Source organism: Morus notabilis, unplaced genomic scaffold, assembly GCF_000414095.1.
Source record: "Morus notabilis unplaced genomic scaffold, ASM41409v2 Scaffold550, whole genome shotgun sequence".
Lineage (NCBI taxonomy): Eukaryota > Viridiplantae > Streptophyta > Magnoliopsida > Rosales > Moraceae > Morus > Morus notabilis.
In genome coordinates this window covers 29539-57214 of record NW_010364233.1, presented here as the reverse complement: position 1 = coordinate 57214, position 27676 = coordinate 29539, and the positions used below count along the sequence as shown (strand labels likewise).

The 27676-nt window shown below is 38.9% G+C and overlaps 1 protein-coding gene across 1 annotated transcript; it reads left to right on the top strand.

Annotated features, from left to right (window-relative positions):
• Positions 1-22822: 22822 nt before the first annotated feature.
• Positions 22823-23428, top strand: LOC21399104 (auxin-responsive protein SAUR50). Its single transcript, XM_010106131.2, has one exon. The coding sequence runs from the start codon at positions 22867-22869 to the stop codon at positions 23182-23184; it is 318 nt and encodes a 105-aa protein (XP_010104433.1). The 5' UTR covers positions 22823-22866; the 3' UTR covers positions 23185-23428.
• The last annotated feature ends 4248 nt before the right edge of the window (positions 23429-27676 follow it).

Sequence of the window (27676 nt, the reverse complement as noted above, 5' to 3'; positions counted from 1 at the left end):
ATTTGTGTTAGGACCAGGAGAAGAGACACTAAATCAATATAATATAGTTTTTAATGGTGAGATATTTATTATATTTTTTCATAATTTAATATGATTTTTATGTGATCATTCATAAATATATTTATCTGCCAATAAGTTTTTCTTATAGCTTAACATAAAATTCACTCATTTTTTTTTTGAGAAAAAAGTTCAGGAAATTTACCCGTTTTAACTCCTTTATTTTGAAGACTTTTTTCTTTAAAAAAAAAAATTCTATTATGTCCTTTTCTCGGAATTGTAAAATTTTAAGTCTATGATAAATAACAGAAGCTTGCCTCGAGTTGCATGCCGCAACATCATGTTGTTTACATGCGTCCGACTATAGTAAGTAGTATCTTTTGTGAAAGACTAGTTGCAACCGCGCGCAATATGTGTACAAGAATCCGTTAATAAGAATGAAAAATATATTTATTATGATTTTATTTGGAGAAAGAAGAAAAAAAATATATATATATATATAATAGTAGGGCAAAAAAAAAAAAAGGAAAGAAAAAAAAAATCTCACTTACGAGGCGTTTTACAAGATATTGCACTACTAGTGGTATTTATTTATAATTTATGTAATTACAAGAACATCATTTCAGATTATTAGTACTCACAAAGACCTTTTTCGATCCTGAATATATGTTCATTGAAATAATTAACGTCGAATTTTACCCTTTCAGCTGCGGGCAAAAGAAAACGAAGAATCCTTGCAGATCAATTAAAGAAGGAAAACAAAAGACAAAAGTTGATAAGGAAAATCCGCAGGCAATAACAGTACCCAAAGAGAAGGAATCATCCTCTCCAGCATCACCCTCATCCTATTCTGAGAAGAAGTAAAGAAAAAGCAGTTCATAGAAATCCTGAATTTGCGCATTTGTATATTACGTAAGAGTAATAAGTCACGACATTGATTTTTCCTCACTTTTTTTTTCAGTTAAACAGGATTTTTTTAGGGTAGTTAAACAGGAATTATAAGAGCAACAATTTTTTTTTTCAGGAGAAATGTTAACTTATGAGCACTCAAAGTATGATCTCTTCATTGTTGTTTTGTTTTTTTTTTTTGTTAATGAAATTAAATTTTTAATGACGTTTGGTTGCAATATTGCTTGATTGAACTCTCTTTACTTCTGCAAACAAAATAAGGGCTCCTTAGTTAGTGAGGGACAGAGCTCCATCTTTTTTTTTTTTTTTTTTTCTACACACAATGGCGCCAAATAGGAGAAAGCTAATTTATATCTTATCTTCTAGTCATATCGTGGCACGAGCTTAAACTACAATTAGACGTTGGAATCTGGATTAGAATTTCATAAATTAAGCGGGTTAAGAGCATGTTCTTTCATATTAACTGGATGATAGAGAAAGCAGTTTCTCTATAGAATTAATTGCTCTTATCAGATTTTCAAACATGATATTTTAAAAATATTGGCACTTTTAAACCTACTCCCACGAAAATCTATCATATTTATAGAGTAAGAGAAGGAAATAAGAGCACGTGGAAAGGAAAATAATTTTTCTTTTCTTTTAAAAAAAAGCCACCAGTAAAAAACTTCACCATTGATTAGTCACAATGTTTTTTTTTTTTTTGGTACTAATTAATTAGTAATCAATATGGTGACAAATTCGAAACTGCAGTCAGATACATTATTACAATTTCATAATATTATTTGTTTTGTAGTAGCACAGGGGAAATAGACCCCAGAAACCGCCGGCCTCGCCTATGACAAGCCATGAGCCAAGCTCAAGTTTTGCTTTCGCAGAGTAGGCCGGTTGCGGTCGTTATGTTGCACAACTCTTAAAAATCACGTCCTATTTTAAAACTCTTCTCAAGTCTTGGAATTTTCCATTTTTATCTCTGCTTATATTAATGTAAGTAGCCGACGCTCCTCTAATAATCAACATATTTTATACACACACACACACACACGGTTAGTCGTTGTTCGTTTGCATAATTGAAATCTAGTGAAAAGTAGTTACAAAATGTTTTATTGCCTATATGTAGAACCGTATTGTATGATAGTATTTATACACAGTTACATTAAGGGCATGCTTGTTTACAATAATATAATATTTGATGTGATTATCGTATTGTATAAATTAATACGGATGGTCAATTAATATGGTTTATGTCGTATTATTAAATACAGCTAATTTTTGGTGTATTATATTATATTATTTTATAGTGGATCAATTATTTATGCTAGAGTTGGGTTGACATAGAGTCATGTCGGAGCCTATAATTGTTGAAAAAAATGTATAAGGCACAATGCAAATTTTATATTTATTAAAAATTACATTTTGACTCTAAACTTTTACAAAATTACATTTTAAACCCAAAACTTTTTTAAAATTATACTTTGACCCCTAAAATGTTTATAAAATTTCATTTTGATCACAATACTTTTAAAACATTATATTTTGACCCTAAATTTTTAAAAATTGCATTTTGACCTAAATTATTAAAATTTTACATTTTGTCCCCTTATACAATACGTCACGACTCCAAACACCGTATTCTATTATAATAATACAACACAATACGATATAATACAACACAATACAATACACTTTATATAATATAATATAATACAAGCTACTAAACACGACTTAAAAGTGATATCGTCACACACATGGTGTCTACGGCCTCTCTTGACTTATAAGTAGATATCACTCAAACGACAAATCAGCCAAGCTGGCTGGGACCCCTCAAGAGAAAGTGGTTCCCAAATGTGGGTCAGTTGTGTTTTAGACTAAACTTCAATTCGAGACCCAATTCCCCCTATCTGTTGTACAATACATGTGAACATATACCTACGGTCGAGCTACATCTATGGAAGTCTTTTGGTGCTTCATTTTTCAAGTGTGAGCTGTAATGGGCCATGCCATGCCATTCCACTCACAATTTCCTCCCCATTGAATTCCTAAAGATACACAAATTTAGTATGTGGCTTGAAAACGTTACGTTTAGATCAAAAACTACCTATGTTTCGCTCTTAGGGCCACCCACGGGCCATGGCGCAATTTTTCAGCAAAGACGGTTCGTCTAGTCCGTTTTGAGTTTTACTAAGGAGGCCTAGACATGTTTGGTTTTTGTCTAATCCGTATACCATGACACATCCTTCTCAATTAAGCCTGCATCTCCGAGTGTTTTTGCCTATTTTCATTACACATGGGTCATAACGTTTGGTAAGGGGATTCGTACCCTGATTCGAATCATAGTTTATGGTTCGCTACAGTTATTTCTCTCACAAAAAATACACGTAAATTGAAAATGATTCTAATCCATGAACCAAACGTATCCCGGTTTTTAGTTATGGAGTTGCACTTGCAGGTAAAGGGTGGTCACACCTAGCGAATAGTTCAACACCCATTGCCTCGTTTTTTTGCCAAATAATGTTCCTACCAAGAGAGCTTTATTAAAAGTGCGTCAGAGAGAACTGCTTAGAAATTGCACTTAAAGTGGAAGATTTAGGCAAATTATGTCTTTCTATTGTGTAGGTCATATGGGTGAGTTAGCAAAACAGTTATGGGATGACATTACTTTTCCTCATTGAGTTTGTCGTCCGGAGATGAGAGGCAAATGATAGAAGGAAAAAAAGGGCAACGTGGTCGTTCTGAATAGAGTCGTAACATATATACATATATATATATATATATACGTATGTATATATAAATAAAGAGTGTTGTTATATTGGTTTGGTGTCATATTCTACCCTGGAATGTATAATAAATTTTGCCTGGGCTGATTGCTTATGATTGTCACTGACTTTCGGTGAGAATATGTGTAAAGCGGATCCATACTATTTTTTTTTTCCTCTGTTTTTATCGTCCATTCACCAAACGATTTCATTCACAGAACATGGGGTGGCGTCTTTTAGAGACTTAAAGAGGGTCACTCATGACCCAGTTAAATTCCAGCTCATTTTCAAGTCCTCACTCCAGCATCTTCAACGGTTTCAATTAAATCTTTTTCTTTTAAAAAAAAAAGAAAAGAGATTAAAAATTATATAATATAACAATATTTGTTGCAAAATATTTCACCTCTGTATATATTATTAGGGAATTTCTAAAGTAGAAACATTGTTTTTACTATAGATTTTGATATGCATGTTATTTTAGTCGTTAAATTTAATGATATGTATTCTCACGATAGAATTGTATAAGATAATCAATTGCAGTAATAACGTGGTAATACGGTATAAGTTTGAATATTGTGGGAGAATAGCTTAAGAGACCAACTTCATAAATACTTTCCTATTTAAATGATGAGGTCAAGGTGAATCATCCGTATGATAGGAGTAGAATTCCCCATTATTTTTAGAAATATCCATAGAAAATTATAATGTTGACTTGTTAATTTTACGTTGAGCAACTTCTACGGCTTTCAGCATTTCACTCTGAGTGAATGAGATCTAACCAAACTTTTTCTCTATTTATAGCGTATTTAGGTGAAAAGCATTAAAATGGCATCTTTAGTAATAATTATCTTGACTTATTAGTCTTTCGTCGAGCATATCTTCTAAAGTTCCCAGAAAAGTATATGGGGGATAAAAAAAAAATCTATTAGTTAATTATTGTTTCAGTCAATCACTTTCTTGTAACAATATATAAGGTGTTACCAAAAAAAAAAAAAAAAAAAAAAAAAAAAAAAAAAAAAAAAAAAAAAAAGGTTATAAAAAAAAAAAAAAAAAAAAAAAAAAAAAAAAAAAAAAAAAAAAAACTTCATTATAATTACCAGAACTACTAGTTTTAATAAATAAATAAAATAAGAAAAACATTCACACTCTCGCCTTCCATGGGGCATTAGATCTCGCACTAAATATAGCAGGATATGATTTCATTGTCACGTGACTAGGCTGTAAAGATATAACTACTCTTTTATTGTCTATGAAACAACATTATCTTAATTTCAAGTAAAAAAAAAAAAAAATTCTAATCATTTGTCTTATCGATTGTCTAAATTTTTAATCATTAAATTTAATTAAATCACATTAAATTAAAATAATATACAGAATAAATAAATTTTAATATAAATATGACGGTTGAAAAATATAAAACTATCAGTATCCATCTTTTTAAGGACAACCAAAAAAAATTAAAAAATTATGTCTCAATTTAAAAGTGTAAATTCCCTGTTAGGCTCTCGATGGCTATGTCCAAGGCACTTTGACTTGGAGTCTCGAGTACCTAAAGATTAAGACGATATTCATGACACTTTAAGCATTAAGTAATTCAAAGTGAGAACCTTTTTTGGACTAATATTAACCAAGAGAATTACATAATAGATAATTATGTTCTTGTGTTGTGTGTGTGTGAGTGAATATGAACGAAAACAATGATGAAATGTAAAAAAAAAAACAAAAAAAAAAAGGTCAGATTTTTCTGAACTATAAAAATTTTTCATGTATTCATATATAGAAATACTTTTACAGTAGAAACATTTTTTACTATAGATTTTGATAGATACGTTATTTTAGTCGTTAAACTTAATGATACGTATTCTCAGAGTAGGGTTGTATAAGATCATCAATCGCAACAATGATGTGTTAATACGATATAAGTTTAAATATTGTGGGAGAATAGCTTAAGACACCAACTTCATAAATACTTTCCTATGTAAATGATGAGATCAAGTTGAATGATCCGTATGATAGGAGTAGAATTCATGTATTCATATATAGTTTAACTGTGACATGATATGATTTTTGGAAACTCTATTGTTGTCTATAAATATTCTGAGCCCCATAATGAACATCCAATAGTCGCAGTGTAGTAGCCCCATGTACGTACGGTATGTATACCAACCAGTTAATGGGACGATAAATGTGAAGGAAAATGAGAAGAGGAGGACAGGCCGGACGTAGCCGTATGAAGCTATGGAGCATTTAATTGAAAATTGTAGGACTCTCTCTCTCTCTCTCTCCCTCTTTTTGTTTTTTTTTTTTTTGTTTTTTTAAATCGTAGATTCGTTTTTTCAGTCCCCCAAAAAACAAAGGTTTTTTTTTTTTTTTTCTGGGCCCCTTAGAACATGGGGCGGGGAGCTCTCTTTTCTAAGTCATTAATCATCGCCCAGACTCGTATGACATGGCAGTCCCTCTCATTTAATTTTCAATTAATTTCTGATAATGACTATGCTCCTTTTTGGTGGGTACAGTACTTCTACTAGCAGAAGGACCACTTACCTATTATTATTATTCCTTTTTCATTTGCCAAGAAAAAACAAAGAAAGTTTATATAGAAACATGAAATTTTGTTATTAAAAATCTTTTAAGTAGCCCAAAAGATCTCCATGAAAACGACTTGGGGTTCTTCCTAATTTCCTGTTAAAATTCGTTGCAACTGGTTTTGATTATGTGGTGTACCTCTAATGGAAAAACTTTAGCTAATTTGGTTGGTGCAAAAACTTTTTATATTTGAACTTCAACGCCTAAGAATTTCCATTCGGATATATAAAGGGTAAAATAGTTGGTAACATTTCTCTTTCAAACGTAAAGGTTGATGTATAGTTTATTCCATTCCTCTCGACCATTTCTCCAGAGGCTTGTTCTGTTTCTAGCTGAATTCCAAAGCCCCAACGGGCCTAATGGGACCTCCTTGCCTCCCGCTTTTAAAGGGTCGTTTCTGCAGTTTTTACTAATTGCAAACACCTTTTCTTATCGCTCAAACTACTATTCCGATCCACCAAATTGGCACATTTGTTGGCCAAAAATGTTGAGTTCCAAAAAGCCTAAATTCTTCCATTAGGATAACAATAATGTGGCGAAGGCTGTTGATATCAAATGATGTAGTAAAACCCACCTTCAGTGGTCGTCAGTGGGGTGGTTTTGCTCACGTGTAACATGGACAAACGGTATACCTAATACAACAAGTACTGTATCCTATCCCTAAAAAAAAAAAATGGTCTACTATAAATATTAGCGTGCGATATTTTCAGGGCCTATTTTGACTTAAGTTTTACCTGTTGATAGTTACTGTTGTGGAGGGATAATGTGGAGAACGCGTGGAGAGACGACAATATAACACGTGGTTTTAAGCTCTCCTCGCAAAGCAATAATCCTCGACGTTTAGGACTCCCTTTTATTCTGTCGAGGAGAGCCCAAGTAAGAAGTCCAACTAAGGGCGTCTATTTCATCAGGCGTCGACAGGTCGTACCGTCGACCTTACAACATAGAAATCCCTCGTCATAAAAGCCACCGCCAAGAAGGACAATTGGGCTAAACAACACTGGCGATGAGGGGAATGCTCCTTGAGGGAAAGCCTGACATGGCAAGTTGCGTACAGTAATGGGGATGTCTGCAATGCAAGCATTAATTGCCAACCTTAAACCGTACCACGGGGGACAAGAAAGGGTTACAGGTACGCACAGAGCCGTAATAGGAGACTAATTGGCTGAGTGAACAGTACTCCAAGTGATTAGTGGGCTACGTATGGGCCTAAAAAGGAAGAGCACTTGAGTGCTTCTGCTTACGAGGGAAACCCCCCCAGCGAAGGAAGCTCCAATATAAAATAGGGAAAGCCCCATACAGAAAGGGGGTTCACGTCCGAAAAGAGAGAAAAAAGAGCAAGAGAGCAACTGATGTAAATTGTAATCACATCAAAAAGAATATACAACCACAGTGGATGTAGCTCTGATTTTATAGAGTAAACCACTATAAAAATCTCTTTGTGTTCCTTTATTTTAGAGCATTGTTCTTTCAAATTGTTCATCCCTCTAAAAACATCAAACACATTCGGCACAAAACTTTTACATATAATCTATATTAAAGCCGGTAACCCAACGGGAAACCTAGAGGTAACCCGGCCTGTTTTTGTTGACCAAAATTTACCGTCAACAATTGGCGACTTCGCTGGGGACCGAACGCGTTTGACCCCCAACAACAACATAATCAGTAAGCATGCCTCCAAGAAGAAGAGTTGAGGCCAACAATCAAGGCAGCCAGATGGACGAGACCACCACCCATCCGGTGAATGACAGGGTGGAGGAGGTTCCACCCACGGTCAGAGACGAAGTCCCGCCCCCAGACGTACTGCGGTCGGATCCTGTGCAGATGCAGGCCCAACTAGCCACTCTAACCGATCTGGTACGTGGACTAATGACCGTGGTTGAACGCTTGGATGGAAGAAACTCTATCCCACCTTTAGAAGACGCCCCGAGGCCGCTGGGACCTACCATGGCTGAAAACCCCAACCCTGGTGACTGCCCACATATCTTAGAAGAAATCGGGGATAGTGAGAATCAAAGGGGCCAGCCTAGGCCCCGACCTTCCCAATCCTCCGGCGGCCGTTTAAGGGCCTCTGGACTCCGGGCTCCCGAGGACCAGATACCAAGAGGCCGGGGAAACCCTGAGGTACTACCCCAGAACCCAGGAAGAAACCCACCGGGAGACTCAGAGTCAGTATAGGCGGGCGGGCAGGCAAGAGGCGGACCTAACGGTCAAAGGGCAGAGGCGTTGAGAGTAGCTGACTCGGACATCTCAATAGAGGAAGCACGCGCCATCATGGAACGTATGGCCAACCTGGAGCAAAAACTTACAGGGGACGTAGTAGGCCTGAAAAAGAACATAGGGCGAGTGGCTGAGGTGGTAAACATCGACATCACACCTAGCCACTCACATGACCGCCCATTTACTGAAGAGATAATGACGCCACCTCTCCCCGACAAATATAGGTCGCCGTCGATCCCACCATATGATGGTCGAGGGGATCCCGACGATCATTTAGAAATGTACACGAGGCACATGCTCTTACACGGGTATGCCGAGGAAATTATGTGCCGAGCCTTCCGGAACCATTTAACGGATTCTGCCCGAAGATGGTTTCGGACGCTGAGGCCAAATTCTATCACAAGCTGGGATGAGTTGAAGGAAGCATTTTCACTCCAATTCATAGGGGTTAAAAAATATGTCCCCCCGAAGCAAAATCTGACGATAATATACCAAAAGCCGAACGAGTCATTGAAAGAATGGCTTGCAAGATATGGGGAAGCTGTCGCCGGCACGATGGATATAACTGACAGAGAGGCCTTGATGGGGGCATTATCTAGCATGAAAAAAATTACCCCCTTCAAGAGAGAGCTGAACCGAAAGCCCCCGTCCAGCTACAAGGAATTTCTTGCACGAGCATAAGGATATATCAACGCCGAAGAGGCAGACGCAAACGACCCCGAGCACAGGTCCAACAAGAACAAAGGGATCGAACAAGGGTCGATGCCAGCAAAGCAGGATGGGAAGAAGCATCGAGGTGGAGGAAGCGGAGACAAGCAGCCAGTTGCGACGTCGAGCGCTCCGGAAGCCAAGAAGCCAAGGCAAGAGGAGAACCGTAAGCCTCGGCTGTTTCAAAGGTATGATTCCTACCATGAACTAACAGTAGGAGTCGATGAGGTCTTCAATCACATCGGCCGTGGAAATCTGCTGCGCCGCCCAGAGCCAATGAGGACACATCTCAGCCGAAGGAACCAGAAGAAATTCTACAGGTTCCACGGCGATGTCGGCCATCACACCAATGATTGCGCCGACCTCAAGGATGAAATTGAGAGAGTAATCCGCGAGGGGAGGCTATAGGAGTTCAAAGCTAAGCAGAGACTCAAAACGATGGCCACGGTGGGCAGAATGACGGTCGACACCGAGAGGAGAACCAACGTCCAGAGGACCGAGAACCTGTCGGCGTCATACGAACTGTCATCGGCGGCCCCTATATAGGGGGAGACTCAAGGAGATCCCAGAAGGACTACGCCCACGAGGCCAGAGGGGTTTACCAGGAAAGATTCTTGAGTGTCTCCGCTGCAAAAACCCCAAGATATAGCAGTCCAGACGTGGCGTTTAATGAGGATGACGCCAGTGGAGTTCACTTCCCCCACAACAACGCGTTAGTGGTGGAAGCCATGATTGGGAACCACACTGTATGCCGAATCCTGGTAGACAATGGGAGTTCAGTGGACCTCCTGTACTCCGACTGCTTGGAAAAGATGGGGATCTGAAATGAGCAGTTGGAGAAAACCTCCAGGCCATTATACGGTTTCACCAGGGACTCCGTCATCCCTCAGGGGACTATCCAGTTGCCCATAACCGCCAGAGAAAAATCCCGACAGACCACGATAATGGCAAACTTTGTGGTAATAAAGGGAGGCTCTCAGTACAATGCTGTAATCAGGAGACCGACACTTCAGGCGTTGAGGACAATAACCTCCGTCTACCACCAGAAGGTCAAGTTCCCTACCCCAAACGGCGTACGTGAGATAAAGAGCAACCAGTACGAAGCTAGGGTTGCATACTCTGATGCCCTGCGCGGATACGACCAGCCAAGGCGACAGGAGGCCAGGATGGTCTATCAAAACGCTGCTGAAGACATAGACCCCAAGGTTCAAGAGGACGTCACATGGTCCCAACCCATCGAGCAATTGGTGAAGATCCAAGTTGATGAGGGAGAGCCAACCAAAGTACTAAAAATGGGCTCAGACCTAGCCCCACTTAAGATTAAGATCGAAGACTTCCTAAAAAAGAACTTAGATATCTTCGCTTGGAACCATGCTAACATGGAAGGGATCGACGCCGAGGTTATATGTCACTCCCTGAACGTTGACCCCTCATATCCTCCCAAGCGCCAGAAGCATCGACCAATGAACCCAGAGAGGTATGAGGCGCTGAAAGAGGAGGTCAACAAGTTGATCAACAATGGGTTCATCAGGGAGGCCCATTACCCGCGTTGGGTCTCGAACCCCGTTCTGGTGGTCAAGCCTAACGGAAGCTGGAGAACATGCGTAGACTTCAGCGATCTCAACAAAGCCTGCCCAAAGGATAGCTTTCCACTCCCTCGAATAGACCATATGGTCGACGCCACAGTAGGACATGAAATGCTGAGTTTTATGGATGCTTACTCCGGGTACAACCAGATCCCAATGCATCTGGCCGACGAGGAACACACATCCTTCATAACCGACAAGGGCCTCTATTGCTACAAGGTAATGCCTTTTGGCCTAAAGAATGCAGGGGCTACCTACCAAAGGCTCGTGAATAAGATGTTCGCTCGACAGCTCGGCAAATCAATGGAGGTCTACGTCGACGATATGCTTGTAAAAAGTACCAGCGCCAACCAACACGTCGACTATCTGGGTGAAATGTTTGGTGTATTAAGAAAATACCACATGAAACTAAATCCCCAAAAATGCGCCTTTGGAGTTGGGTCAGGGAAATTTCTTAGTTTCATGGTCAGCAACCGGGGGATAGAAGCTAACCCTGAAAAGATTAAAGCACAATAGGATATGCGGTCTCTAACTAAACCAAAAGAGGTACAAAGGTTGACAGGATGCGTCGCCGCCCTAAACAGGTTTATATCAAAAGCAACAGACAAGTGCATCATCTTCTTCGACGCTTTGAAGGGGAGTAGGCGTTTTGAGTGGACACCACAATGTGAAGAGGCCTTCCAGAAATTGAAGGAGCATTTGGGTAAGCCCCCAATCCTGTCCAAGCCCAACCCCGACGAGGAGCTTAGCCTATACCTCTCCGTGCCCCAACACGCCGTAAGCTCTGTGCTAATAAGAGAAAAAGAAAGGGTACAGTTGCCAATTTACTATGTGAGCAAAAGACTCCTCGACGTCGAGTCAAGATATACCGAAATGGAACGCTTAGCCCTTGCCCTGATGGTAGCTTCAAGGAAGCTTCGGCACTATTTCCAATCTCACACAATATGGGTTCTCACACACCACCCGTTGAGACAAGCGCTACAAAAGTCTGAAACTTTTGGTCGACTTCTCAAATGGTCGGTAGAGTTAAGCCAGTTTGACATTAAGTATATACCAAGAACAGTGATCAAGGGCCAAGCGTTGGCTGATTTTCTGGCTGAGTTCTCCCATAGACCGGCTCCCACCAAGCCAGAAGAAGTCGAGAGTACAGAACGGAAGCTCTACGTGGATGGAGCGTCGAGTGATAACGGGTCAAGAGCCGGCGTCTTGTTGATCAGTCCAGAAGTCCATAAGATCACCTCGGCGGTTCAATTTAAATTCAAGGCGTCGAACAATGAGGCAAAATACGAGGCGCTAATTGCGGGATTGCGATTGGCCAATCACTTAAAGATTGAGAGGCTCAGCATCTTCAGCGACTCTCAATTGGTCGTCGGGCAAGTGAAGGAAGAATACCAAGCGTGCGGCAAGAAAATGGGTTCGTACTTGAGAAAGGTGAAGGAAGAACTCGTCAAGTTCAAAAACTATGAGATACTTCAGATACTATGAGCCAAAAACGCCAACGCCGACGCTCTATCAAAACTAGCATCTTCAAAAGATTCTGACGCACTAGGGGTCGTTCCTATCAAACAACTGGAGCGGCCGACCATTGAGGAAATAGGTAAGATACTAATCGTCCAAACAAGTGAAAATTGGATGATGTCACTCATCCAATACCTAATGGATGCACAACTGCCAAACAATAAAGACGAAGCCAGACGGATCAGGTATAGAGCCGCCAGATACTTATTGTACGACAGTTTACTTTACCGACGAGACTATTCAACACCTCTACAGCGGTGCCTGGATGATGAAGAAGCCCAGAAGGTCCTCTGAAAAATCCATGAAGGAGTCTGCGGTAATCATACTGGGGAGCAGTCTTAAGCTCTTAAGGTTTTGAGGCAAGGATACTACTGGCCCACGCTAAAAAATGACGCTTTCTAATATGCCCGACGTTGCGATAAGTGCCAAAGGTATGCCACGATTCCTAGAGCACCCCCAGAAAATTTAACCTCCATTCTCAGTCCATGGCCCTTCGCCAAATGGGGGGTTAACCTAATCAGGCCGTTACACCTCACACCTGGAGGCTTTAAATTTACCATTGTTGCAGTAGACTACTATACAAAGTGGGCAGAGGCAAAGGCCCTGACTACAACCACACGGAAGCGGCCTGCACCAACTTCATGTGGAACAACATTGTGTGCAGGTTCGGGGTTCCCCACTCAATAGTATCGGACAATGGGAAACAGTTCAACAATGCCTCAACACGCAAATTCTGCGACAGCCTGGGCATTCGAAAAGACTTCTCGGCGCCGATCCATCCACAATCTAATGGGCAAGTTGAGGCAGTCAATAAAATATTGAAGTATACCCTAAAAAAAAGACTCGACGATCTAAAAGGGAAATGGGCCGAGGAACTCCCCAAGGTCTTATGGGCATACAGAACGACGAGCTGAACTACTACGTGTGAAACACCCTTCTCCATGGCATATGGCGTCGAGGCAGTACTCCCTATAGAAATTGAAACGCCGACTCTAAGAACCGTCATCCACAACGACGACGATAACACAGAAGACATGAACGGGGAACTCGACTTGTTGGAAGAAAATAGGCTCGACTCCCAATTACGTCTTACCGCCTATCAGTAAAGAGCGGCACGATACTACAACAAGAAAGTTCGGCAAAGAAGGTTCGTCCTAGGAGACCTAGTATTAAAAAGGGTAACGCAGAGTACAAAGCCCAAAAATACCGGTCTCCTGGGCCCAACTTGGGAAGGGCCCTACCGCATAAGGGAAATGTAGAATTCAACACCCATGGAATGCAGAACAGCTAAGGTTGTACTACCAATTGTACATTCTTTACAATTTAAATAAATTGATATGTTTGCAAAAGGAAAGGAATTCACCCTTTAATAACATGTCTGCTTAAAATACCAAGGTATATTAAACAGACATGGGGGGCAGAGGTCCACGAATCGCTAAAAAATGGCACGACAACCCCAAGGGGTGAAATCAGCGTCGACTCCTCCAAGGAGGAGAGGGAAACACTTAGCAAAATTATAAGGAATTTTCTAAGACAAAAACCCCAATGGGTGAAATCAGCGTCGACTCCTCCAAGGAGGAGAGGCGAACACTTAGCAAAATTCTAAGGAATTTTCTAAGACAAAAACCCCAAGGGGTGAAATTAGCGTCGACTCCTCCAAGGAGGAGAGGCGAACACTTAGCAAAATTCTAAGGAATTTTCTAAAGACAAACGACCCCAAGGGGTAAAGTCAACGATGACAAGAAGGAGAGGCGAATGCATAATAACAATGAGCAAGGTATGAAATCTACTATCTTTTTAGAAAACACAAATGAAATAAAAAGGAGGTCTAATCCAATGTCATATAAGTTACAGGCAGTAGTAAAAAAAAATCTTCAGGTCTCGCCGCCAGCCACCGAGTCATCACCATCACCGGGTGGGGAGGAGTTGTCATCACCAGCAGGAGGAGGAGCATTACAAAGGAAGCTCAAATCCCACTAAGGATGCTCTTGCTTTATCAAATTGACGATTTGTTGACCAGCAAAATGAAAATCCTTGGTACGAATGTCAATGAGCTCTGGAGAAGCCTTGAACTCCTCAATAATCTCTGTACGCTTGGCATCAAATGTTACTGCAACCTCGGCTTCGGCTTCTTTCTTCCCCTCAGCTTTTCCCTCAGCAAAACATCTCTTCACCGCCACAGTTGCTTCTGCCAACTTCATCTCAGATATATCTACCTGCTTTGTAAGGTCCTCAACCGAGGTAGTTAGCTTGGCCAGCTCACCTTCCAAACTCTTCAGTTGGGCCACGGCCACAACTCTCTCCTCGGTGGTATTCGCGCACTGAGTCTTAGCATCACCGAGAAGAGAGTTAAGCTTGGCCTCTACGCTGTCCATCTCTTTATCACGCTCCTCAACCTTAACTAGGTCGAAAAGGTTGAGAATGGCGAGGATTAGGCCCTGAAAAACTACAGGTCAGAAAATCAAAATACACGCGGTGAAACCAGAAAAAATAAAAGGCAACTCGATCGAGTCTTACATGAATTTGAAAAGAGATTTGCTTCCGCTGACGATCAACCAAAGAAGATTGAGTGGCAGCAACCTAGTACGGCTCGAGAAAAGACTCATATAGAGCCTGGAAGACAAGGGAGAAGCGAGGGAAAAGTTTCAGCATCGCCCCAATTTCGGCGTCAGAGATATCTGAGACTTGGAAATTGGGATCCATAACTTTTGCCCCCGGGATAAGCACGCGTTTCCTTGACGCCGGAGGAACATTAACATCAGGAATGGGGACCGTCAACGTCCAAGTTTCTACCACCGGCGTCTTCTCTTTGCGCCTCTTTTTTAGCGCAGGATCCACCTCCGACTCTGAAGGGACCTTTGTGGTCTTCTTTTTCCTCGGCGCTTGAGAAAAAGAACTAGCTTTCTCCTTTCCCTTAGAAGGAGGTTGTTGGCTCAGCGGGGGCTGCCGACTTGGCTCAGATGGCTGACTGCCGGGAAGCTGGATCCTCAAAGATGCCATTTCTACAGAAACGACGAGACAAAAATATAGTCAACGTTTGGATAGACAAAATACCATTATGAGAAAGGCGTCGGAATCAGGGGTTTACGTTCGTCGCTTAAATGGAAATATTCACGGACGGCGTCAAGGTCAGTAGGGTCTAAGAGATCGAGAATTAGCCCAACGCCTCAAAGATTGGCCTTGGTCAGGAGGGTGTCAATATGGTGAACCTCGGACGGGAACGAGAAGGCCTTCTCAATCCTCGCCAAACTATTTCGAGTGAACTTCGGCCGGTCTTGACTGACTGTAGGGTAAAAAGACTGTCAGCGTATGAAAAAGAAGGGAGAAGCAAAGTAAGGTAAAAGAAAGAGAATCAAAATCTCACCCATGTTCCCAAATGACGCTTGCACCTTCCTTCGGCAGGGCAAGCGGTCGTCGGGATAAAAATTAAAGGGCCCGCGTATCATAAAAAACTTGGGTTTCCACCCATGTGATGACGAGGGAATACCCAGTATTAACTTACCAAATCTGGGCTGAGATCTCCCATGCCCACTCAAAAAGTACCACCCCTCGCACTTGATGACATGGCACAGTTTGTACATAAATCTAAACTCATCCAGAGGAAGATCCATGTCAAACTGCTAGTTCCACAAAATCCAGGCGCCGGCAAAGCAATACCAGAAATTTGGCACCAATTGGGCAAGGGAAATGCCGTAGAAGTGACAATAATCCTTTACAAAGGGATGAACCGGAAGGGTCATCCCCACTGTGACGGCTCTGGTGTAGACAGGGAGGTATCCGGTCGGAGGCATACTAGTCCTAAAATGCTTGTCCGGGAGGAGGTATTCAAATCACCTCCCATCAATGCATCCTTCCTTCACCGCCCGGATAATGTCCTTATTCCGGACTCTCGACGCCATGACATCGGCTGTGAAGAAAGGCATGTTCGGATCACCGCTCATGGCAGCCAGGGGGGCATCCACCAACGAGGCAGCCACCCCGCTTACACTGCCCCCTGTGAAGGGAATTCGGTCAACTACTTCGTCTAACATTTGCTCTACACTACCAAACTCGCTACCAAAATAGTCGCCTGGTCCATACATGGCCTCGGCGTCTTCTACTTCCCTTAGTAAGGAGTCGACGCCTGAAAGGAAGAAGACCATGAAATCTCTACCACAGAAGGGGAGTCTGGACAGAAGACGGAAGGATCCTCTTGATGGGGGGAGTTTTGGGCCATTATTCTGGTGATTAAAAAGACAAAGAACTGAGTTAAAACCCTAACGTCGAGAGGAAGAAGAAAAAGATGGCCATTCTAAACGACGACTGCTCAAACGCCTCGACATAACGTCGACCATTCATGTGAGAATGGTAACGGCGAGTATTAATGGTAGTCTAAGTTCACCAGAACTCAAGAACCAGAAGCGCACAGAAAACCACAAAGTCAGAAAAAGAACTATCCTATGCGAACAAATAAAACAAAGTAAGTCTCTCTAACCTCTACATTTCGTATATTTACACATGCATATGAGTCAATAGGGAAAACCCATAAAGAAATGATGCAAGCAAAGGGTGGTAAGGCTTACCAGTAAGAAGGATTCCAAGCAAAGTCTGGAACTAAGACAGCTTCACAACACGCCAAGCAGCACAAGGAATGTGAGTCGGGGTTTACGGAGAAGAATTCTGGCAGGGCAAACGGCAGTTCAACGAAAGTGAAATGTGTTTGTGTTTGAGAAAAATGGTCTCGATTCAGAAAGGTATTTAAGGGGAAGAAAATCCTTGACCCCTGACCGTCGGATGAAATTCATAGAATCCAACGGCAAGGGAATCCCGCCCAGATCTGACGATGACAGGCGAAGGCGGGAAAACGAGGGGGCACGATCCAAAGGCTCACATTCGTCCTTTTGAAATAAGGCCTCACGTTAGCATAGGGAAGTGAGCGACGCGATGGTTACGTTCCTCAAGAAAATTCGAAGCATCTAGACCATCATTGCGGACGAAGGCTCGGGACCGGTTTCCCATACCCGAAGCACGGAAGGACGACCGAACCTAAGCTCAAGGCTGTCTAAAAGAAACCCTTGACCTGGGGGTAGCTGTTGTGGGGGAAAATATGGAGGACGTGTGGAGGAACGATAATATGACACGTGGCCTTAAGCTCTCCTCACAAAGCAATAACCCTCGACGTCTGGGACTCCCTTCCATTCCATCGAGGAGAGCCCAAGTAAGAAGTCCAACTAAGGGCGTCTATTTCATCAAGTGTCGACAGGTCGTACTGTCAACCTTACAACATAGAAATCCCTCGTCATAAAAGCCACCGCCAAGAAGGATAATTGGGCTAAATAACACTGGCGACAAGGGGAATGCTCCTTGGGGGAAAGCCTGACATGGCAAGTTGCATACAGTAATGGGGATGTCTGCAATGCAGGCATTAATTGCCAACCCTTAAACCGCCCCACGGGGGACAGGAAAGGGTTACAGGTACGCACAGAGCCGTAATAGTTGACTAATTGGCTGAGTGAACAGTACTCCAAGTGATTAGTGGGCTACGTCTGGGCCTAAAAAGGAAGAGCACTTGAGTGCTTCTGCCTACGACGGAAACCCCCCCAGCGAAGGAAGCTCCAATATAAAATAGGGAAAGCCCCATACAGAAAGGGGGTTCACGTTCGAAAAGAGGGAAAAAAGAGCAAGAGAGCAATTGATGTAAATTGTAATCACCTCAAAAAGAATATACAACCACAGTGGATGTAGCTCTGATTTTATAGAGTGAACCACTATAAAAATCTCTTTGTGTTCCTTTATTTTAGAGCATTGTTCTTTCAAATTGTTCATCCCTCTAAAAACATCAAACACCTTCGGCACAAAACTTTTACATATAATCTATTAAAGCCGGTAACCCAATGGGAAACCTAGAGGTAACCCGGCCTGTTTTTGTTTACCAAAATTTACCGTCAACAGTTACATTAACCTATGTTGAACTTTTCCAGCTATTTCATAAAACTCAATGCTCGGGAGTCGGGAGGATTTAGTTGCCGGTTAAAAATGAAAGGGAGATAAGGAAATTTTTACCGTCGAGTAATTATTTTAACGGTCATATTTGCAGTAAGTGTGACACTATAAATTTTTAATACATATTTGTACTGATTTAATTATTAAAAAGTTAATCTAACAATTAAAATTGGTTGTTTTTACTGATAAAACAAAATAACATACTCTATTGTAAAGATTATTAAAAGAGGAAAAAAAAACAAAGAAAACTCCCGTTACAGTAGAATCTAATGCTTGTAAGAACCTAAACCAATCTTCTTGTCTTTGGTTACTAGCTTGAATCTATGCAAGACTATCTCTAATTCTTTTAATGTGATTACTCATTTCTTTTAAACCGGATTTAACAATTAAATTAATTACGTGGCATGCACAACGTTGGTGGAAAATAGTACCGTCACCGAATAAACTTAAATCATTTTCAAATAACTCAATTGCTTTTGTATTGGCACTAGCATTATCTAATGTTATAGCCATTACTTTATCTCTTAATCTAAATTCATCAATTACATTTAAAATGGTATTATATATTAAATCCGCGCTATGTGATCCTAGAACACATTTAAAATCTAATATTCTCTTATCGAAATCAAATCATTTAAAGTAATGTCCGGTTATAGCTAAATAATCTTTATTGGCAACGACATACCAAATATATGTCGTTAACGCAACGCACCCGCTAGTCGAGTGTAAAAGGTTTATTAATACTTATTTTTCTTTTTTAAATAATTTTATTAAATATTTCCTAAGAGTAGTTTTTGAAGTGAACTGTACATTAAGATTATGTACAACCTTAATATATCATTGTCAATTAGGATGCTCTACAAAACTAAGTGGTTGATCTAAAGCAGCTATCATTCATGCAACTTTCATACGATCTACTTGCGAATCCTATTTCCAAGTGGTTAGACCACCAGTTGCGCGATCAAAAGATAATTGTGTTTGGCGGAGTTCGGATCCGCAGGATTGGCTAAGCTTTTGAAGACACTTTTCAGAGTGTCTTCTCAAGTGTGTGGTGTCGTGAATAGTGTCACCTTGTAATTTAGATAAACAATATTTACATTGAGCTACATGTTTAGTGTTACCTTCATTGTCGATCTTCTCAATTGTGTCGAAGTGATCCCAAACTGTCGAGGTGCGCTTGCATTTCCTCCTAGAGGTTGCAACACTTGCAGACGCAGTCGCACTGGCACTCGCCGCTTCTCCACGCCCACCACCATTGCGACCACGACCTCCAGTACATCCACCAGGGCTCGATTTAGTAGATTCCTGCGTAACAAATTCATTAGTGGGAAATTGCCGTTCTTCCACGTTGTGTTGGGCATCAACAGGAATACGACTATAACCAAAATGATCCATTATAAAAAAAATAAGAGCAATTTGAGAGACAGAGCTTTAGGATAATGTGATAGTTTTTAGAAAAATTGTGAGAGAGATTTAAGAGATTGAGAGAGATTGAGAGAAATTGAGAGGGATTGAGAGAGTTTGAGTGAGAAAAATGTGTGGGGGATGGGAGGTATTTATAGGGAAATTTTTGGGTTAAAAAATTAATTTTTTTTAAAAAAATCCGGGTGCAAGAGCTATTTAGGGGTTTCGACGGGTCGGGTTCGGCGGGTTCGGGCGACAACGGTAAAAAAACTAGCCGTTGGACGGGTTTTCAAGCATTCGGCATGTCGGGCATTATGGCAAAATTTGGATTTTCGGGTCGTGCACCAACGATCGAAATTTTGACTGTTTCTCGGGTATTCGGGCAAATCGGGCTTGGCCGGAAAATTTCAAAAAAAACTCCGGCTGACAGCGGTTGATGGCGCCTACATGGCGGGGGGCTCCGGTGTGGTGACCATTTTCGGGCTGCCCGAACCCGAGCCTAAATTTACAAGTTTGGATAGGCCGGCAATTGGGCTTGCCCGCCGAGCTCGAAAAATTCTTGCCTCGGGCCGGCCCGCCGGCCCAAAGTTCCAAGACTACAGTAGATGATTATATATTGTTTGACTAATTATATATCCCGTAATATTTTGGTTGGTATATTATCTGAATCTCGGAAATAGGCTGTAGGGTGCACAACATGACTATAAGTCTTTCGTTAGCTTTCTTTATATGAAGTATCAGAATTTCATCAAAGTTTTTGACAAATTTTACATACATTTTTTGTGCTTATATGATTATAATGTAAATATTTGATGTAGAAGCTCTTGGGAAAATTTTTCTCACATTTATTTTGAGCCTCCAAGACGCCTCTATCTAACTAACTGAGTTTTGGTAGACATACTAAAGACGATTAATAGTAGCCGTTTACATACCAAACTAAGAAGGGCCTAAAGATATAAATGCTGTGGTTGGGAGGGACGTACGACGTACGTGGCGAGTCTTCTCGAGAAAAAAAAAAAAACGAAAAAAACAAAAACTGCTGCAACCACTGTGTGCTGTGTTTGCATGTGAATTACTAAGTGAACGTTTTATTTGATAAATTTAATATTATGATACAGAATTATTCTCAATTTATATATATTTTTTATTATTCTCAATTTATATATATTTTTTATAAAAAAAAATATTATAATAAATTACAAAATCATAGCACAAATTCACTAACTAAACGCTTCCTAATAGCTTTTATATATCTGCCAATATTTTTCCATTCACAGAATCCCGCACGAAGAGCCCAGCATTCAAGGAGACCAACTTGCCGTACACTTTCACTATTATCACTTGTTCATTCATGGCATGCATGTATGATATACGTATATGTATACATATACATACACATGTATATCTGATGGGCTAAAGATTATTGTGGGGCTACCAAAAGCATGTCATAACAATTTCATCTCGGGAATCGTTATTGTTTTGGAAGTTATTTCCTTTTCGTGAAAATTATTCTGATCCATAGTCGAAAAATATCGCCAGGCTAGGAGATAAGAGAGTAGTGGTACTTTACGATGCTTTTTCAGTACAATTTAATCAACCTACGCTTACAAGAAAAGTGCATGTTATTGTCCAAAAAAGAAAAAAAGAAAAAAAAATCCTCTAATAATATTAAATTCTATGCAAGCTACGTCGTCTAATTTAAATTTTTACGTCACATGTAAAATCTCTCATTATAAAGAGTATTGAAACCCAAAATCTATACAAATAAACAAAAATAAACCGTGGCAAGACCCGCCAATGGAAAACAAAATGAACATATTTAAAGTACCTTATATGCAAAATGACATAAGATCCATGTGATAATAAGCATTCAAAGAAGCAAAAGGATGTATAAAGCATATTTCAACACTCAAACGTGGGTGATGCTTAAAGTTAACGATATTCAACTGTTGATCCAACTCTAGATTATAGATGAATCATGAAAATAGAATATGAGGAAGGTAGGTAAACTCTTGGGTTACAGATCGATGATGAAAATGAAATATGAGGAGAATGAGTAATCTATTTCAGTTAAAAAATGACAAAGTAGGAGAAATTTAGTGCAACGGAGGATTCCCAAAGCTGGAAAACAAGAAGATGGAAGAACGTGTCCAAAACCCAAAAAGAGGAACAGAACAAAGCATATATATATATATTGAAACTCGAAACCAATGTTCCAAACGGAGCAGTTGAGTTAAAACATGTACATGATAAAAGCTAATGGGTGTACGACTGAAAAAGTTGCGTTGGAATTTAGCACTCGATTTACCCTTCTAACATGTATGGCATTTCCAATAATGGGTTCACCATTTTTTTTTAAATATACTAAATATTTTAGTCGACTACTAACAGGTGGTCAGGAGATAATTGTACATATGTAGAAGTTATCTAACCTTGTAGTATTCCGATCTATGTACATGTGTAGAAGTTATCTAAACTTGTCATATGAATAATGCATATCACGTTTATAGTCATTTCCTTTTTCTCTCTTCTTAATTTGAACTGACAAATCATAATCCAAACCTTTAAACCTATAAATTTTAATATTATTTGAGTATGATTTAACAATATTAAGTTAATTATGATATAAGCATTCGTTCACACAAATTACAAGGGCCGGGCCCCAATAAATTATCGATGTAGATTGTGCATTCATGATACTATTATTATTGATTCGATCACTTTAGAATAAAAATGAGCCTTTCAACCATAGAATCAAGGTAAATAAGTGAGAGAAAGAAAAAGGAAACATAGGAAATTGGTGGGATGCTTCCTTCTCAAAGGGTAGAAGTTAGAAGTACTAGGAGGACAAGAAAAATGTTACACAAAACGTAGAAGGTACATGAAAGAGATAGAGAGGGACCAAGTTGTCCTTTGGGAGGGCAACAATTGGAAGTAAACCCAATGGGATTGGCTCCCAGGCATGTCCTAACGCCTCTCACAGAACCCCAAAACACCCGTGGTCTGTCCTCTGCCCCCACAACCCCACATGATCCTCTTCTCTCTCTCTCTCTCTCTCTCTCTCTCTCTCTCTCTTCTCACCCCCCTAAAACCCTCACCATAAATACCCCCTCTTCTCCGCACTACCCTCAAACCATTTCTCTTACTTTTCTCTCTCTCTCTCTCTTGCTAGAAAATAAACCAAAGAAAGAAAAGAAAAGAAAATGGCAATAAGAAAATCAAACAGACTTCCTCAAACGGCAGTGCTGAAGCAAATCCTGAAGAGATGTTCAAGCCTAGGCAAAAAGCAGCAAGACTACGACGAGCAAGGTCTTCCCTTGGACGTCCCAAAGGGACATTTTGTCGTTTATGTGGGAGAAAACAGAAGCAGATACATTGTCCCAATCTCTTTCCTCACACGCCCCGAGTTCCAAACCTTGCTTCAACAAGCCGAAGAGGAGTTTGGCTTCGACCACGACATGGGTCTTACCATCCCTTGCGAAGAAGAAGTTTTCTTATCTCTAACGTCCATGCTCAGATGAAGTGAAAACTTATCATTTTTTTAACCTTTCCTTTTTTTTTTTGAGGGAGAAAATGGCCGAGTAAGAAGAAGCTGCTGTACTGCTTCTCTGTTTCAGTTTTCTCTCTTATTTTCGTTTTGTTTTTCGGGTGGGTGGTTATTTTATTACAGAGACTCTGACCCAAAAGACAGAGAGGTACTAGAAGAAAAGAGAAGAAACCCAGGAGTATTGGTTGATATCTGGGGTTGAATGTAAAAAAAAAAAAAAAAAAAAAAAAGTTTATATAAGTTTGAAATTTTCCTCACGGTGGTGTTGGGCCTGTAGGGCTGTGCCAATGTTGTACCCTGTGAGAGAAGAAACTGATATTAAGGATATTTTTGGGGAGTTTTCCCCTTTTCTTACTATACTTGCTCCTATAATTTCTCTCTCTTTTTTTTTTTTTTTTTTTTTTTTTTTTTTTTTTTTTTTTTTTGTGTTGCTGAGATTTTATTACTACTCTCTTGCTTTCATGGTTTTGTCTGATTTACCTTATTTTGCGCTGAGTTGTCTCCGGTTAACTCAACAGTTTTGGCCGTTAAAACTGTTAAAACTGTTAAAAAAAAAAACAGATGACTTACACGGAATGTTCTGTCACAGGTTAAGAAAAACAATTTATCTCCAATCTTATTCTAAAATCTAAACTCACTCCCAAAACAAAACTGTAGTTCCTTTTGATCTATTCTTCAACCCTTTGATTAAAAAAAAAAAACGGCAAATCAAATAAGGGGTCTTGTTATTTGTTTTGGCTAGCTGCATAATTCTGTTATGAAAAAAAGGATAAGTTGAAAAGTACTGAAAAAGCACGGATTGAGGTTTGGAGAGTGAGACTAGCCAGCTTAGATCTGAGACATATTATTAATCCACTTGTTGATTTTCCAATCTACTGTTAGAAAAGTGACATTCACGTTTTTGCATTTTATTTCTTTTGTATTTTCATAGAAACATTTCCTTTTCTTGATTAAAACGTAATGTTCTTTCCTTGTCCGACGCGACACAGCATGGATTTGCATCTACAAAATTAAAAGAGACACTTGTTAAGACTAGTTACCAATATCACACGTAAATTGGGCGTACTTTATTATATCAGTAAAAAGAAAACTTATTGAGACTCATAATACATATATACTTTTGTGGAAAGAAAATAGATTTTTCTTTCAATGGCTTAATATTTAATTTTTTTAACTATTGATATGAACCATTAGCTTTAACTAAGATTTCTCATCCAGTGTCACAAATAATGTATTTGCTACCACATTTAAACAAATCAAAATGTTTTTTAACTGATTTTTCGTTGTTTAACGTCTGAGTCCATAAAAATTTTGCACAGAAAATTAATCACACGCATAAACGCTGTTTTTGAATTTATATATCAATGTTTTTTTTAGGTAAAATTTTATTCAACTAAAAACACAGGTGACTTTTTTTTTGCTAGAACTGTACGGGATTTTTTTTAGTGGAAATACAGTATGGTTCTGATTTATATTAATTAGACATCAATTCTCATCTGATGGGTCAGTATCTATATTATGGCGACGTGACATGGTTCGTTTAATTTGTTAATTTAGATTTTTAATTTTAATTAAGATATATTTTATATGAAAATTTTTTACTGTAATAAAAAAATTTAAATATAATTATTTTTAAAATTTTTTATTATAATAAATTTTAAATTTTAAATTTAAATTAGTGAAATGAACGGACTTAAATCTCGTAAATCGTTAAATCTCGTAAATCGTTAAGGATTGGGCCTGATCATCCCATAGCTGCAAAGCTTAAATACTGCCCCCACCAAATTTTGATGGTTCAGATTTCAGATCCACTTGCTAATTGTTTAATTCTTTTTTGTGTTTCTCATCAATTTTGAACACATATATATAGGATATTCATATCAGTGTCATTTTTTGTCATCCCCTGCAGCTGTCTGGGTGGACCACAAATGTGAGCCCTGAAATCTGCGGATCCAAACACCGTACGTACCCGATTATTTCTCTTGACCGTTTGATGTATTGACTTTTCCTCATAATAAATTAAGCCTCATTTATTTTACTAGTTTAGTTCAGTTTAAGTCAGTTTAAATAGTGAATACAATTTCAATTAGTGTTTGGTACTTTAGTAAGCATGTAGTTTGAATTATATTCCTCTTTTGAATTGATTTAAACGTCCAACTTAGAGTTTAATTTCTCTCTCAAATTTAACTGTTCAAACTATTTTTAAACAGTAAAAAAGTGTCCACTCTATGTTTTTCACACCTACCCAACATAAATTCAAATTTTATTTCCTATTTAAATTAAAACTTTAACTGTACATCTAAACGTCAATTCAAACTCCAATTTAAACTATACAATTTAAATTTTTCTATCTAAATCAAAAAATTCAAACAAACAAACTAAACAGGGAATAATATTGACCTAACCAATTAATTTTCTTGTTAAAATACGATGACGGTTGGTCGAAGAAAATTTAGATTTAGGCAAAGATGAAGATCTAGGCAACAAGATTTTCTAGAGATCTTCCCTTTTGTTTTTTTTTTTTTTATCTCATGTTTATTTTAATTAGTCTATTTTACTGTAGTAATTATTAACTAAGCTTAAATTTTGGACAAGGGGAAACAAACATAACAGCATGGGCTACTGGCCTAGTAGTCTATCTCCATCACCGTCTTTCACGAAGGCATTGCAAGAAATCATTTTCGCATGAATTTATTCACTGAATAAGGCTCATCAAGCAGACTTTCTTAGTGTATCCAATAATCACGGGAAAAATACACAATATCTTACTAATTTATTATTCACAAGTCACTTTACTAGTCACCCTAAAATGTTCATTGTACTATTTTTTATAATGGTTCATTATAATATTTGTTTCTATGAATTTTAGTCCCCTTCTTAATAAATTAATTATACAATTGAGGAAAAAATAGATGTACTTTGATTTTGACTTAACTTCTCTTCTATATTAGATCAAGAAGAAAAAATGGCCTAATTTTAAAAATTGATGAAGAGGTCCTACACCAGAATTGAAAAGGAGGCAAAGTTCACATGTTCGATAGTACCACACTCATGGTAAAGGGGTTAGATCCAAATATGTAAAGCAATAATTTAATAGTCACCAAAAAAAAAAAAAGGAACAATTATTAACAGTCAGTTCAGTTATTTTTGTATTTTTCCTACTTTCTTTAACTCTCTCACGTCTTTTCAGCTTTATCCCAGTAGATTCGTGTCTGCCCTTGGTGATTTCATCTGTTGTACAAAATGATCATTTGAGGAAATTTAAATTTTAAAAAAAAAAAAAAAAAAAAAAAAAAAAAAAAAAAATCATGTTTATATGATGAATCATAATGACTAATGCGAAATATGTTGTCCATAACATGCTGCGTCGTATATATTTTGCCACTAATAGATCATCAACTTGTGATTTATATCAGTATAATGTAATAGGATAATAAACTGATAATGGAAGAGATAAGGAATATTATTATCGTCGACAATAAACATGTGAGTATCATAATCAGGTAGCTCTAGTGTCACATTATGATAACAAACCATGCCATACATAATTGAATGAGGGATTGAAAGGCGCAAAAACAAAAAGAAAAACCAAGATTTATGTCCTAATTACTTGGTCGCAGTTATTTTTTTTTTAAAAAAATAGTGGCGCATGATATTATTAGAAGAGACAATGAAAGTCCACTTTGGTGATCAATGAAAAAAAAAAAAACAAAAGAAAGCAGTGAAGCAGAGTACTGATCATGCTCATATATAGCTGGAATATCTATAAGTATTCACCTTGCATGGATGATATTATTCATTATTCGCGCCACATGATCATGAGGATCCTTCTTGTTGTTGCTATATTGACTTTGACATTGTCTAATATATATATATATATATATATATATATATTTCAATCGAATTGGAGTCAAGAGTTGGGTGTTATTGGGACAACAAGGTGGGCACAGTATTTGTAGGGCAGAGATGTTTGGCATTGTAAGTTACGTGGAAAGCTTTAGAGTGTGGCTGACCAGTTTTGTTTCTGCTTTTCCTCTTCAACAGCAAGCATTGATCCAACAGGACAACCCCAGAGTTCAGAAATCCCAACTGAAAATCTTCATTGTAGGCATGCCTAAAACACCAAACAAAAATATCACAAACAGTAAACAACCCACTTTGGACTCGGATCAACAACTGAAACCCCTACCCTTTTTTATTTCTTTTCTTTTTTTGATGTATAATAATAGCCTATAATACTTTGAATAACTTCCTCCACAACTCTATCGTGGTCTTTTCTTGTCTGATCATTTTATACCATGCCTAACGACATATATAATTTGTTTCGTTTCTCAGAGTTTATCTACACAATAGACGGATATTTATGAGTCAATTTCTAAAGAACTGTTGACTTTTCTTTTATATTTTTTTCTTTTTGAAGGAAATATGTATTGTCGCCCTCCAGACTAAATATTGCAAACCGCTCT

Excerpts from the sequence above, each read along its gene's own strand:
- LOC21399104 (XM_010106131.2), top strand. The coding sequence starts at position 22,867 with ATGGCAATAAGAAAATCAAACAGACTTCCTCAAACGGCAGTGCTGAAG.